Source organism: Rhinatrema bivittatum, chromosome 1, assembly GCF_901001135.1.
Source record: "Rhinatrema bivittatum chromosome 1, aRhiBiv1.1, whole genome shotgun sequence".
In the NCBI taxonomy this organism is placed as follows: Eukaryota; Metazoa; Chordata; class Amphibia; order Gymnophiona; family Rhinatrematidae; genus Rhinatrema; species Rhinatrema bivittatum.
Window position 1 is genome coordinate 559791765 of NC_042615.1, and position 15977 is coordinate 559807741.

Sequence of the window (15977 nt, forward strand, 5' to 3'; positions counted from 1 at the left end):
CTGTAAAATACCACCTAGAAAGCTTTAGTTAACATTACCAGCACTCCTAGCTGTGATCCTTGGTCCATGGCTCATCAAGAGAACATACACATCCCTTTTGGAATGGTTCACCATATGCAAATGAATGCTCTTCTTTGTTTGGATCTTTATCAAATATTTCACCATATTTATTATTTCTCCTTCCCCTTCTCTCAGATGCTTTTATTTCACAAAATGAAAAACAAATACCCACAATAATTCTAAGCTCTACTGAGTTTCCACTGCATTAGAAAGAACTAGGATAATCCCAGATAATGAATCAAATGTCAGGCTTCTGACATGGCCAACAAAATGATTCCACAAGAGGATAGAATAGGAGGTTAATTTTAAATCTTTCTGCTAAATATAATAGCTGTCAAATTACATATTTCTAGAACACAATATCTTGCAACCTTTCTTGCTTAGCTATGCCCAATGATACAGCTTAATGCGGAAACAAATCAGATAACATTGCATGAAACAAAAGCCAATCTACTAAGCCCTAAGCTTACTGGGGATTGCAGGCATTCTGCAGAACAGCTGAACAAAATGACTCCTATATTCCAAGGTGATTCTCATCATCATTTATTTATTTCATGCTTTTCCAGCAAAAGAGTTCAAAGCATGTTATACAGTGTATGAAAGTTTATAATAAGTATATAGTACATCAGTAGTAGAATTCCAAACAAGTTTAAACATGAAGAAGTAATAGTTATAATATAATGAATGTTGAATATGTTAGAGGTTCATGTTGAAGAGTTTGGGAATTCAGGGTTTCAAATGTTTGTGGGTAAATTTTTTTGGAAAATATCTGTACACAAATTATCAGGTGTAATTGCATGTGGGTAGATTTGTTGTGATCATTTTCAAAGAAAACTTGCGTGCATAAGTTTATTTTGAAAATTAGTGTAACTTATATATTTGCCATCTATTTTATATGGGCTGTTGCAAAATTACCCCCTAAATGTATATGTAAATGAAAAAGTTTAGATGCACTATTCTGGGATAGATCATGTTTTGTGAATAGTATAGAAGCCTTTTTTTTTAGCACATGCTAAGTTTTCTTGATTAGCCCAATTTTAGAAGATATGTAGTACTGTTTATTGAATATAACCCTTAGCTGGAAGAAAAGAGAAGACATAGTTCCCTTCTTCCCCATCCCCCAAGCCTTTTGATGGGTCCCATATAACTTCTTCAAAAGAGATAAGTAAAAGTTTTATTCATGTATATGTAAAGGACCCTTTGCAAGATATATACTTTTATTTCTATTACATTTTATTTTGCCTTTCTAAGTTTAAACGCTGAATCCATTTCATAGAGCCAGGCAATTAACTTCTGCCTACAGTTGTTTCCTCTGAGATTGGAATTTATTTCCTAGTTTAGAAGAAAAGCAGGAAATTGAAGGGGAGGAGCAGAATAGGTCTGTAGGATGAATATGAGTTTAACTGTGTTAATCACACAAAAATTATGTTATAGCAGGGTATGATTTGCCAGCATGGAACAGACAGAGAAACCTGAGACCTGTACAAGATTTCAGCACAGCTTGGGAAGATGTCCAAACAAGTAACTGCAGATATAAAACTCAGGAAAGTACTGTGGACATTTTGCTAAACAGTTCATGACTACAATTAAGGTCTGATATTGACAGCCTTGCCATCCAATCAGATTTGAAATGAACTCTAGCCAATTGATAACAATGTGCTGACATTGCAGAGTATCCCACTGATTGTCATAAGGCTCAGTCATATCAAATGAGCTATCTGGAAGACCAGTTAATCAGATGTTTATAAACTAACTTGGGGACCCCACAGCAGGGCTCTTAAAATCCGCCCCTAACGGTATTAATACTACTTTTTCTAATAATTTCCCAAGCAATAGTTGATTAGAAATTGGCTTGAAACTAGTTAATTTATTAATCGGCAGATTTCCTTTTTTAACAACTGGACGAATCACAAATTGTTTCAATACCTGCAGAACTATCCCTTCAGACAAGAAAAGATTAACCAGTTTCATCATCATTTGAATAAATTCATCTTTTAACAAAACAAGGCTAGTTGGACAAGGGTCCAAAATACAAAAGGAAATTCTCAATTCCCAAAACATTGTTTCCATTTCAGAACTGGGATCTTCCTTGAAATTACTCCAAGTAGCTGAAGCCCTTACATCTATTGCATTATTCTCTGTATCTGATAAGGAGCATTTTACTGGATTTTCCAGAGCTTTACTTTTAAGAAAATCAGCATATTCCTGTGGGGAAATTTCAAAGGTTTGATTATGATTTGGTTCCAAAATTCTATGAGCCATGATAAATAAATAAATAGCTGCTGAGGCCAATAAAGAGAGTTACTGATTTTGTTGGTAAAGTAAGATTTTCTTGCAATGATAGTCCTTTGAACTCATTCCTAGCACTTTTATATTGATTCAGTAATTTTACAGTACGAGATCGCCTCCATTTGCATTCAAGCTTACGCATAACCCTTTTTGCAGTACACAAATCACTAGTAAACCATGGTACCCTCCCATGTCTATACCTTACAGTACGGATAGATAATGGGGCAACTATTTTGGTAACCTAGCTCAAGGTATTCACCAAGGGCCTGATTTTAAAAAGAATTTACTCGAGTAAATGGCTTTTGAAAATTGCTACAATAGTAGTTACATTTACGCGTGCAACTCCTTTTGAAAATTATCCCAGAAGTAAGTAGCAAATGTGGTGGCATTTGTACCATTGGGTGCAGTATTTACTTTCCTCTATTCTTCTTTACATTTTTCAGGTTCAATTTTATTGCGCTACTGAGTGCAACATGCACATCCTCATTAATAATATTACTGCTAAAATCAGCTTTACAGGAAACCAATAAGTGGTCCGTCCAAGGAACTGCTTTTACCTGCAATTCTAACATTACCATACGCAAGTATCTTGGGTATTATTAAATGATCCAGGATATGACCTGCTTTATGTGTTGGCACAGTTATCATTTGACAGAGATCCAAAGAGGTTAACAAAGATAGCTAATCTCCATAATCTCTCTAGGGCAACAGTCTTGATGAATGTTTAGATTACCTAGTATCAAAACATTCTCTCCTCAAATTTGTAGCAATTATAAAAAATCTGCTAACACCTCCATTTCCTGTTATGATGGCAATATAACTTACAAATAGTGCTTATTAGCATTAGCTTGTGAGAGAAATGCTTTTTTCACTTTTGGAGTTTTTTGGGAATAGCTGTTATATTTTCAGTTAGAAATAAGAACCACCTGGAAACCAGATTAAGAACAGCCCCAAATTTGAAGAGACTGGGCCTGATGGACTGCCCAACTTTTGGCTCAAACATTTAATATTTCTCTGCCAAGACCTGGAACATTTCAAAAATCAACTGAATGAACACAGCTAACACCATAATGGTTAATAACAGGAAGAACATTCCTCCTCGTGAAGGAAGTAATGTCCTCAATAACTACTGGCCAATAACTTACCTACCAATAATTAATAAACTGTTCACTGGAACAGATGCAGACAGAATATGTAATCACATAGATCATAATAACATCAAGGTGATAGAATAAAAGGGTACTATAAGAGGAGGTTATAAAACAAAAGAGCAATTAATGGTGAATAAAGCCATCAAGGCCAGCTGTAAGAAAAACCAAAACCTCACTGTAACATAGATTGTTAGTAAGAAAGCATTAGTAACAGAATTCAAGAAAACAAGGAACAAGCACAGAGGATCTCTGAGGGAGAGGAAGGGTCTATAAAGCTGAACAGAGATTGAATGGCAGACTGGATAGGTCCTTTAGTCCAGCGTGCCGCGGCACAGTAGTGTGCTGTAGCTGCAGCTCTGGTGTGCGTGACAGCCTTCAGTTTCTCTTTCTCCAACACCTGGCCTGTAGGATATCCTCCTTCCAGCAGGGGGAGTCAGACAGCAGTGCGTATCTGCTGCTACTTCTGTTTTCTCCTCTGCTGGCTTTCCTCTGCAGTAGAAATGGCATAGGGGAGCCTGTGGTCTCACAAGTCCTGCTGGTCCCATGCAGTTCCCATTAGAGAGGGAAACAGGCACAGAAGAAAGAAGCAGTACTAGGTAAGTGCTGTTGGAAGAGGTAGCTGAATTTGTTAGGAAGCTAGGGGTGTTGAGAGAGAGGAAAGGGAAGGGAAGAGAAGGAAAGAGAACTAATGCCAAGTAGGGGAAAGGGTAGGAAAAGAAAGGTGACTGGCAGGGGGAAGGGTGGAGTGGAATGGAGTCAGAGGGTAGGAGCGAGATTGATGGAGATTATATCGGTGGAGCGGTGGAAGGAGAGGGTAGAAAAGGGAACGTGATGGAAATGATGTCAGGGGGGTGGAGGGAGAAGGTAGAAAGGGAAGGTGATGGTGATGATTCCAGTAGGATGGAAGGAAAGAGAAGGGAGGGGAAGGTGTTAATACCAGAGGGTGGGGGGAGAAAAAAGAAAAGAGAAAGTGATAATGCAGGGGGTAGAAGGGAGAGAAAAGAAAAGAGAAGGTGAAGATGCAGGGGGTAGAGAGAAGGTGAAGATGCAGGGGGTAGAGAGAAAGGGAAAGATGATGATATTGGGGATAGGGGGAGAGATGAGAGGAGGAGAAGGTGATGATACCAGAGGTGGTGGGGGGAGAGGGAAGAGAAGAGAAGATAATGTTACCAGTGGGGTGGAGAGAAGATGAGGCTTTCAGTGGAGTGAAGGAGAGGGAAGAGAGGGGAAAAGATGGTGATGATGTGAGGGGGTGGGAGATGGGGAAGAGAAAAGGTGATGATGTGGGGAGCAGGAGGGGAGGAATGAAGGGAAGGTGATGATGCCAGGAGTTAGGAGGGGGGAGGAAGAAAAGAAAATGATGATGCCAGGGAGTGGATCCACTGAGTACTCTTATTAATTCTTTGGGTTATGGATTTAGCCTTAATCCAGAGAAACAAATGTTCAACAGATAACATCACATCTACTATTTGTAGATATTTGAAGCTTTATAACTCCTTTGATCATCATGGAGCAGAACAATGAATAGTGAAGATCTCAGTTGACTTCAGGACATCATATGTGCTAAAGCAACTTTCATTAAAGGAAAACTAAGCAAACTGGAAATATCTGTCTGAAGACTGTAATATTTTATTTATTATTTATTTTTAATGTTTATATACCGAGGTTCTTGTAAGAATTACAAATCACTCCGGTTTACATAAAACTGTAAATTAGCCAGAGGCTGTGCATACAACTGTACAATAGCCAAAGGCAGTACAAAAAACAATTGAAAAAGGTACATATTAACAAAAAACAGTTGAAAAAGGTACATATTAACAAATGAATGAATAAATAATATAACGGAACAAGGGTGTATATACATATCTAGATATAGATGAAGGTACATCTTAACAAAAAACCACTGAGAGGAAAGATCAGCAAAGAGTACTACAGAATACTGAACTGATACTGAAAAGTGCTTTAACAGCATGGAATAAGATACAAGCCATAGATCAACCTGCAATCCCCATACTCCCATACAGCTTTGGAATCATAGAATGGTCCAGAAAGATCCCAACAAATTGTATTTAAGGACATGAAAACTCCTTTATATCCACCAGCTAATCTATAAGAACCAATGTATGCTGAGACTGTGTAACCCTTTTTTGGGGAATGAATCTATTTCCAAAGGGCCATAAAAGAATTTATTATACATGGCTAGCTCCTCTGTCCTTTCCCCAACTCTCCTTTCTCTCAGGGGGCGATTCGTCTCTATGGGATGCAGGATAACCTTTTTGGCCCAAGCAGTAGTGTTGTCCCAGGTGAGTGTATGTTACCATGGCTCTTTGGGAAAGGTACACTTACAAACCAGGCAGGACTCAATGGATGGGTGTTCAAATTAGTTTACTATAATTCCTCATAAAAGAATCAATAGATGCAAAACAAAGGGACAGTAACTTTTAAACAGGCATGTGGACACACATGTGCATGTGTTCATCGACCCGCACCCAGGAACTTGGCCATTTTATAATATATTATATACATGTATACGCACACGTGTTATAAAATAGCCTGACTGCACACACAAGTGGACATCCTTTCACAGGCTATGTGTAAGGACTGGAGTCTCTCCTATGAGTTGACTGTGATTGGCTATCCTGAGAGCACTAGGGGGAGTTAGTGGTAGTGAGAGTGTGGTCATTTTGAGTTGGCTCTTGAAGAGTAAAGAGCTATTTTCCCTGACCCCTGTTAAGTTGGGCTCACTAACACAACTCGGTGTTTTTCCTGCGTCCAAATATATCCCGCTTCAGTATAGGGCAGGGGCTGGAGACCTATGAGGAAGCAAGACCAGTGATGGCATTACCCAACGTGGGATTTTAGGACTTAGGGAAATTTGGATTTCCCCACTTTTTGTAGTGCTTTTAATAAGATGTTACTAGAACCAGAATATCTTTTTTCTATGGTGAGTTGTATGGGTAGTGCCCTAGTTCTGGCTCTGCACCCATTGGGAGTCGAGGGGGTTCCTATGGATGCAGAGTGTATGTTTACATTTAGCTCTGTGACAATCATGTGTTCAGTGTGTCACACATGTGAGAACCATTTGTCAGGTGTGTCCCGACAGAAAAAAAGGTTGAGAACCACTGTTCTAGATAATAGGGATGCATAGCTGTAAAATGTTTAGTTTGGTTCATTTTTTCATTTTGGGGACTTTTTTTTTTTCATTATTTGGTTCGTTTAATTTTTTTTCAGTTCAGTTCATTTTCCAAACCGAAAAAACTCTTTAAACTACAATTAAAAAAAAAAAAAAAGAACCAGTTGCTCTGGAAGCACCTTCCACAATTGAACCAGGGACTCAGATCTGCCTGCTGGGCCTCCCCGGATCTACCCAGGGTGTCCTTGCACCCTTCCAATCTCCACAAAAGAAACCCAGCCTGGGGCCCGGGCCTATCCTGCTAGGCCTTCCCAAGCCCTTTATGGCCCCCACTAACCTTCTCCCCATGGTCCTTATAAAATCCTAACAAACAGGAGTGAAGCCCATTTGCTTCTGCTGTAGCTCTAGCAGTTTTAAAAATAGCACCATCTTCCTTGAAGACAGTACCAAAATGAAACCAAAGTGCCTCAGGTGCAGCTGGCACCATTTTGGTGTATGTAAGTGATGTCACTATTTTTAAACCTGCTAAAGCCAGGGCAGGAGCAAGTGGGCTTTTCTCCTGCCCATAAGGATTTTGGGGTAGATTTTCAAATATGCGTGCACACGTTGATGTGTGCGTGTTTCTCAGCGCGCACATGGACGCACCGATTTTCTAACATGCTTGCGCCAGCAAGCAACGGGAGGGACTTTTGCAATTTCCGTGCGGCAACGCATTCACAGTCCGCTTCCTTAATTGGAGCGAACTGGGAAGGAACTTCCCTATCCTCTACCTAAATTCCCTCCCCTCCCCCTAAACCCCATCTTTTTTTTTCTTTTACAACTTACTTCAGTTCCCAGCCGGCCGCCGGCATGCGGGTCTTTGGGACAGCGATCAATAGTGCTGCCCCGGCCCACCCCTTTGAAGAGGCCTGGCACTTATGCGCGTACCTGAGTTTACGCGAGTAGCCAGGCCTCTTCAAAAATTTGCTCAGCACATGCAAGGCCTAGCCACATGTGAAAACCCAGTAGTTAGCTATTTATGCTACTATAGGAGGCCCACCTAGTAACTCAAGGTGAAGTTCAGGTAGTGTAGGGGTTAGGGGCCACTTTGACATGCTGAGTGAGACATACGAACAGAACATTGCACTCTTGTGAAGATTTGATGTCTTTCGGAGTGTGGAAACTCACACAATGGTGAGATTTGTAATGTTCTCTCAAACTAGCTTGATGGACTCTCTACCTGGGGTACTAGGGTGCACCCCCAGAGGCTCTCTCTCTGTCCTCCCCCCCCCCCCCATCTCAGGCCCTTCCCCAGCCTAAAAATGCCCAAAATGGAATTTGCCAAAAAAATTTGCAGTTTGCGTTATGGGCAACGTCTTAACGCATTTGAAAACGCCATAATGTGAGTTGGAAAATGACTATCAGTTTGATCTATCACACTGCTTTTGGGAAACTATTATTTATTAAGCCAGTTGAAACAACAAATTTAAGAGCAGTATGCAAGCATTGGTTGTTTCAAAGTTAGACTATTGAAATGCAGTGTGTGTGTAGGTCTACTGCAGAAATATTTAAAGAAACTTCAGCATTTAGAAATCACTGCAGCTAGGGTTTTGACAAATACCAAGATCACAGACATTTCACCAATCCTATGACAACTTCACTGGATCTTAATACAGTTTACGAAACCATTCAAAATTCTCTCTCTCATCTCTATTTTGATTGTTTAGATCTTCATTGTCCCTCATGTCAGGAAGTTTTTCAGAATGTGCCATCCACATCCAAGGTTAGGCTTATTGGAACTAAGGAGAGGGATTCCTCCATTGTTGCTCCCTGCCTATGGAAAGCACTAAGAGCAGAGGTGCGCCTCTGTCCAGATTTTATACATTTCAATAAAGGTTGAAAAATATGACTCTTTAGGAAAGCCTTTGAAACAGGCTAACCAGACTATTTTGTTCTAAGACAGGTATAATGTATTGATTTCAAACATTTATTTTCCACCTTTCAGGTACTTCAAAGCAGATTACATTCAGGTAATGTAGGTATTTCCTTGTTCTCAGAAGGCTTACAATCTAAGGGGGTCATTTACTAAGCTGTGGTATTTTTCCCAGAGGGGAAAATACTGCAGTTATTTACTAAATTGTAGTATTTAGAAACCCTGTGGTATTTTTCTGTCAGTAAAATGCTACCAGGAAAAATACAGCAGTTTTGCTCCCCCCCCCCCCCCAAAATAACACACAATAGTGGCCCCTTTGTCTGTGGCCGTCATCATGTTAAAGGGCCAGAGCGGTTTGAAAGAAGATACTCCATCATGTATAAACCTCCACTCCAGCCCCTGTATGTTTTCTAAAACCCCTGTCCCAACCCCCCGCTGCCTCTAGCGGCATCCTAAAATATCAAAATTAAAATAAAATCAAAAGCGTGACGACAGCCCCCCTCCCTTTCCAATCCCACCCCTTTGAAAAAAATTAACCCCCCTGGCTTCCAAAGGACCCCCCAAGCCTCCAGAAGCCCAACCCCCCAATCCCCCTACCCTGATAGCCATGCCTGATAATCCTTGGTGGCTAGTGGGGCTCAGAGTGCCCCCGAGACTCCAGACCATGAGCCGTCTGAAAAACAAAATTGTGCCATCTGGCTACTTAACTACTTATGCCCCTAAATATGACTTACCCTCATCTTGAGGAACTTCGTCCTGTTCAATATTAGATGGCAGAATTGGCTGTAGAGGCTCCAGATTGATTATAAGTTGTTTGTTCAAGGAGTATGAACTGCGACCCCGGGTTATGAGTGATCTAAAAATAAAAATAATGATAAAAATATGAAATGGACAGGGATAACAAAACATGGATGAGTGAATCTTCGCCAACCTAATCTGAATATGGATTCACATCTTAAGATTGTTGCTTCAGATGCACTCAAAGAATTGAGAAGACTTCAATCCAGTGTTTGGGCATTTTATTTCTATATTCTAGGGTGAGCATTAGTTATATCTGTATCAATGACTGAGCGCAGAAAAGGAATTATAAGTAGGAAGAAGAAGAGTTGGAGAGCCAGTGCTTGAAGAGTTGTTGAGTCAAATCCAAGGAACATGCGATAGGAGAGAAGTAAACTAGATGTATACAGATAGTATCTATGGAGATGGCAGCAATGAAGGAGAAGGTGGAAGAGCAAGTGGCAGAAAGGAAGACAAAGAAGACAATGGAGAGGGAGTCAGGGGAGAAGTTGAATGCAGAGATGGAGAGGGAATTAGAGCAGAAGATGTAGTCAAAGACTCACAGATCTATTCCCTGAATGACTGAATATCTTAGTCTGGCACATCCCATTAGAATAAAGTACAGAGTTCTCCAAAGTACACAAGTGGAAGATTTTATATACTCCCATAAAAAGGTAACAGGTCCCTTCATAATCTCAGCCTACCACCACCTCCTCCATGCTGATCCACATTCAGTGCAGTGACAGTGGAACCAATCATTGCTACTGGTTTTATACTAGAGCTCCATCAGGAAGAAATGATTTGGCAGCATCTCAAGCATGACTATCAGGACCTATTGGGGAGGGATCTCATCCATAAACAAAACTATCAGAGCAGTTTACATTGGAAACATCCATAAAAAATATAAAAAAAGAACAAACCTAATCACCCTCTTCCCATCCACCCAAGCACTAGGGAACAGGAAAGCTTTAACATGTTTACAGAATTTTTGATAGTTCTGTTCTGACCACATTCCAATTGGTAACATATTCCATAGTTGTGAAGCTATGCTGGTAAAAGCTCTTTTACAAAAATGTTGCAACCTAAATCCATATCCTGCTGAAGCTGACAATTGAAAACCCTGTGAAGACTCCAAGGTGCAATCTGGAACATACCATTCCAACTTATCATACAAGTACTTTAGACCATTACTCTATAAACAGCAAAAAACCACTGTTAGTAATTTAAACTTTATTCTCTCCAACATCGATAACCAATGAAGGTAAACTGACAATGGAGCAGCACTCATTTCTGCTCTTACCACAAATTAACTTAGCCACACTATTCCAAATACATTGGAGCTTCTTGACCACAGCAATTGGCATCCCTATTAACAAAACATTACAATAATCTAATGCCACCCCCCCCCCACCAGAAGTAGAGATGAAACCACTGTCCAGAAAGCAAAATCAGCTAAATAGGGCTTCAGTTGCTTAATAGCTAGTAATTGTAAGTAGGCATGCTGATCCTCCTGATAGATGTAACGTACTAAAGAGAAGCTGGAGTCTAATGTGACCCTCCCCAAGCTTTTAACAATATACAAAATCACTATTACATAGCCACCCAATACAGGTCATACCATCCGGGTCTCCAAACCATCAAACAACCTCCTTATTCCAAGATTTTCAGTTTTGGCCTTATTCAAAACCAGCTTACTAGCATTCATCCAACAAAACATCTTTTGTCCAATAGTTACTAACTTTCAAAAGGTTATAAACAGGATGGAGGGTAACTGGTCTTCATTCTAAAGCATATGGGGAGAGACTTAAAGATCTAAACATGTACACCCTAGGAAAGGCAAAATAGGGAAGATATGGTAGAGATATTTTAATATCTCAAAGATTTCCATGCACAGGAGGTGAGCCTCTTTCAATGGAAAGTAGGTTCTAGAACAAGAGGGTTTTGGGATGAGGGTAAAAGGGGACAGACTCAGGAGTAATTTTAGGAAATATTGCTTTACAGAGTGGGTGGTGGATACATGGAACGGCCTCCCAGTGGAGGTGGAAAAGGCAAAAACAGTATCTGAATTCAAGAAAGCATGGGATAAATACAGGGGATCTCCAAGTAAGTGATGGGAATTATAAAGCTAAATTTATTGTGCAAATGGTCAGACTAGATGAGTCATACATCATGTTTCTATATTTCTTGATATAACAAGTTATTTACTATTTGGAAAAGGTCTGAGAGCTTTTCTATGCTGATGAAATGATTAAAGAGAAATAATTTGTCTTGGCTAACAAAATTGCATTTTTATAGCTCCCCACAAATGTCCTACATAATGTTTTATTTGATTCAAAATGTGTTTTACTCCAAAGGCTTTCCAGTCACTGGCTGACCTGTTTCAGTGATCTGAATTCCTCTGAAAACCATGGAGCAGACTTAATTACCTGCATCATGTGGGTCTTTAACAGGGCTACAGAATCAAGTATAGTACTTACCTCCTTATTCCATAAATCAACAACAGGCCCCTGTGAAAATTCCATAGGGCTCTTATCCACCTTTGCAGCACAACTCCAGAGCTCCTTACCTGCAGCCAAATTGTCTCGTCTCCCATTCCCAGAGCCCCAAGCCTTAAAGCAGTCTACCCCCTACTTGCTAATGTCTCTTCTCTCACACCTGAAGCCTTGATCTTAAAGCAAACCCCCTTCTGGAGCTCGCAATGTCTCCACTCCCATCCCAGAGCCTGATGCTAAACAACCTCACTCCTTCTGGCCCCCTAGATTCATCCCTTACTCTTTGAAGTTCTCAGTCCAAAGGCAGGCAGCATCATGGAAAGTATGAGTCAGCAAGCATGCATATGAGCATGTGTGTGAGAATAGGCATTGTATGTTAAAGCGTGTGTATATGAAAGAAGAGAAAGTTTCTGCACAATTCCCACCCCAGACTAATCCACTGGTATCTCAGGGTGACTGGAATCAAAAGTTCCCAAGTATAGAGAGCAGGGAATTTTGTTATTCGATGTGTCTGTTGTTTTGAAATATTTTATTGGTGTTTAGGAAATTTTTAAAAATTTATATAACATTTAAATAAGAGTTTTTAATTATTGAATGTTCTATTCGTCAGCTGTTTTGAAATATTCTTTTTATTAGTATGGTTTTCTTGTGATTTGATGTTTTATATTTTTTTATTTTATTGTTTGATGTTTTAGAAGGAATGGTGGTGTTTCTAATTTTCTGGCTTGTTGTGTTTTCCAGTTCAGTTTTTGTCTACATATTTCTATTTATACTTTATGGTCACTTTTTCCTGTACTTGGTAGGGGCCTGTCTATATTCTGCATGTATGACTGAGGTGAGATATTCTGCTAGCATTTGGTTTCTGTGTAGGAGTCTATAATAGCTTGGTGTTTTAGGACCTGGTGTATAGTGGCAAGTGGTCAGGGTCTTCAAGGGATTCAGTGAATCTCCAGCCCATAGGCATTGCTCCAGGGTGGCAAGTCCATCCCAATTTTATACATTGGATTGAGCAGGGATAAACCAAACCCCTGTCCAATTCAATCAGTGGCATCACACCTCCCTATAATGGTCCCCCCCCCCCCCCCCAAATAGGCAGCAGGAGTCGTATTTATCCAAATGTTATCTTCTGCTGCCAGAGGGCCAGTCTCACAGCTCTTATCACTAGACCAGCCCCGCGGCAGCAGGAGATGACATTTGGATAAATGGACTCCTGCTGCCACCCACCCCACAACTTGGCATGCCACTGTGGAACCTGTCTCTCACCCACAACTTGGCATGCCACCTTGGAGCCTGTCCAATGGCAGCCGAAGAGAGGAGGAGGATGCGGTGGCTGCCAGCAGACCCCATACTGCTGGTAGCCAAAGACAGGAGGAGGACGTAGTGGCCACCAGCAGATCCCATCCTGCTGGCAGCTGAAGAAGAGGCACAGGTCCTGTGTGTGTGTGTGTGTGTGTGATATGGTGTGGTGTGGTATGGTATGGTGGGAGGTAACTGCCTGTGTGAGTGACTGCTTGTATGTGGGTGGGATGAGAACCTGCATATGTCTGTGTGTGGGTGAGAAGGGGTGTGTGGGGGTGGAAAGGATGTGTGTGGGGGGGTTGAAAGTTTGTGTGGGTGGGTGTCAGTGAGTGAGTGAATGAGATGCTGTGTGTGTGTATAGGTGAGAGCCTGTGTGTGGAGGTGTGCATGTGTGAGTGACTGCCTGTGTGTAAGTGGATGACTACTTGGTTGGGTGGGTGGCTGAGTGAGAGCCTTGGTATGTGTTTGCGTGGGGGGGGTAAGATCCTGTATATGTGTGTGAGAGAGACTATGTGTTAGAAGGGGTAGGTGTTTGAGAGCCGGTGTGTATATGTGAGTGAGAGGCTGTGTGTGTGTGTGTGTGTGTTTATGTGGATGGGTTAGACACTGTGTGTGTGGATGGGAGAGGCTGTGTGTGTGTAGGGGGGTGAATGTATGAGAGCCTGTGTGTGAGGATGTGTGACTGCGTGAGTGTGGCTGGGTAACTGCCTGTGGAGGGAGGTGGGTTTGAACCTGGGTGCATATTTATCAATGAGATCCTGTGTATGTGTGAGTGAGAGGCTATGTTTGTGTGTGTGTGGGAGGAAGGTTGAGAGCCATTGTGTGTGTGTGTGTGTGTGTGTGTGTGTGTGTGTGTGTGTGTGATGAAAGCTTGGGTAGGTGAGAGCCAGAGTGTGTGTGAGAGCCGGTACATGTGTGGGTGGGTGGGTGAGAGCTAGTGCATGTGAGTGTGTGTGTGTGTGTGGAGGAGAGCCTGTGTGTGGGTGTATGTGTTTGAGGGAGTGAGAGCCTGTGTTTGTGTGTGTGAGTTGGAGGATAAAGTTTGTTCAGCTCCCCCTCCCCCAATCGACAACAATCTCAGAGTTCCTGGAAATCACAACATCCCAGGTTTCATTATTGGATGTTGTTTGGTATGTCTGCTGTTTTGAAATATATTAGTATTTCTGGAAATTTTATAAACATTTTTATGAGGTTTTAATTAATGGATGTTCTGTTCATCAGTTTTTAAATATTTATTCTTTTTATTAGTATAGCTTTATTTTCATAGTTGATGCTTTATATTTCTTTATTTTGTTTGTTGGTCTTTTATTTTGCCTTTGGAAAGGGTCTGTCTGTGTTCTGTATGTTTTATCAAGGTGAGAAATTTTGCTGTGTATAGTTTCTGTGTCAGGGTCTATAGTGAACTGTCTTATTCTGTTTTCAATAGGGATGCATTGGTTTTCTAGGGCCTGATGTAATATTTGCAGCACTTCTCTTTCCTGGGTAGGGTTGAGGCTGTTTGAGTCCTAGGAGTTAGTGTTGTTTTAATATAGCAGATTTGTCTCTTGGGGTAAACTGTATTCTTGGCAGGCTGTGGTTAGTTTTCATTGGAGCTATGTAAGTAGTATCCAAAAATACTGTACATGAGTTATTGAGACAATATAGGACCCGTCTTTTGATGTGAATGTCTCCTGATCTGACATCTGAAGATGGGACTTAATTAGTTTTAAAAGCTTTTACACAATGGGGCGGATTTTAAAACGAGCGCGAATAGCCTACTTTTGTTTGCGCTCCAGGCGCAAACAAAAGTACGCTGGATTTTAGTAGATACGCGCGGAGCCGCGCGTATCCGCTAAAATCCTGGATCGGCGCGCGCAAGGCTATCGATTTCGTATAGCCGGTGCGCGCCGAGCCGCGCAGCCTACCCCCGTTCCCTCCAAGGCCGCTCCGAAATCGGAGCGACCTCGGAGGGAACTTTCCTTTGCCCTCCCCTCACCTTCCCCTCCCTTCCCCTACCTAACCCACCCGCCCGGCCCTGTCTAAACCCCCCCCTTACCTTTGTCGGGGGATTTACGCCTCCCAGAGGGAGGCGTAAATCCCCGCGTGCCAGCGGGCCTCCTGCGCGCCGGGCCGCAACCTGGGGGCGGGTACGGAGGGCGCGGCCACGCCCCCGGACCGCCCCAGGCCGTAGCCACGCCCCCGTACCCGCCCCCAAAACGCTGCCGACACGCCCCCGAAACGCCGCGACGACCGGGCCCGCCCCCCGACACGCCCCCCTCGGAGAACCCCGGGACTTACGCGAGTCCCGGGGCTCTGCGCGCGCCGGGAGGCCTATGTAAAATAGGCTTCCCGGCGCACAGGGCCCTGCTCGCGTAAATCCGCCCGGTTTTGGGCGGATTTACGCGAGCAGGGCTCTGAAAATCCGCCCCAATATTTTTAGGTGTATGTATTTTTTTTTTATTTTACAGGTATTTGAGGCAGCCTGACTCGTTTTGTTTTCTAAATTGGAGGTATATTGGTATTTTAGAGCCTGATGTAATATTTGTAGTGTTGCCTTTTCATATGTAGGGTTGTAATTTGAGTGCTGGCTGTTAGTGCTGTGGGAGGTTTACTATATTTTAACTGTTTATGCATGGCTTTCTGAGGACCAAGCCCACACCCATTACATGTTACAACAGGCCTAATGACATATGGGCTCAATGTGTCTTTTGTCTCTAGGGGACAGGGGTTGATAGAGCAAGACTGCTGTAAACCGGGGTGGGAGGGTCGGCGGACGGTGTATATGGGAGGGAAGAGAGAAGCGAGACTGAATCCCCTGCTATAAATGTCACTGCACGCCACTGCTGGTATAATATTGTTGTGTTGTCTTTTCATGGGTACTGTTA

At 42.1% G+C, this 15977-nt stretch overlaps 1 protein-coding gene across 1 annotated transcript in view; it reads right to left on the reverse strand.

Annotated features, from left to right (window-relative positions):
* The window catches only part of FRMD3 (FERM domain containing 3), a 405659-nt gene that overhangs the window by 10597 nt on the left and 379085 nt on the right, over nt 1-15977 (reverse strand). Inside the window, exon 13 of the mRNA XM_029616768.1 lies at nt 9280-9401. Coding sequence (XP_029472628.1) covers nt 9280-9401 — 122 coding nt within the window. The remainder of the gene's footprint in view (nt 1-9279; nt 9402-15977) is intronic.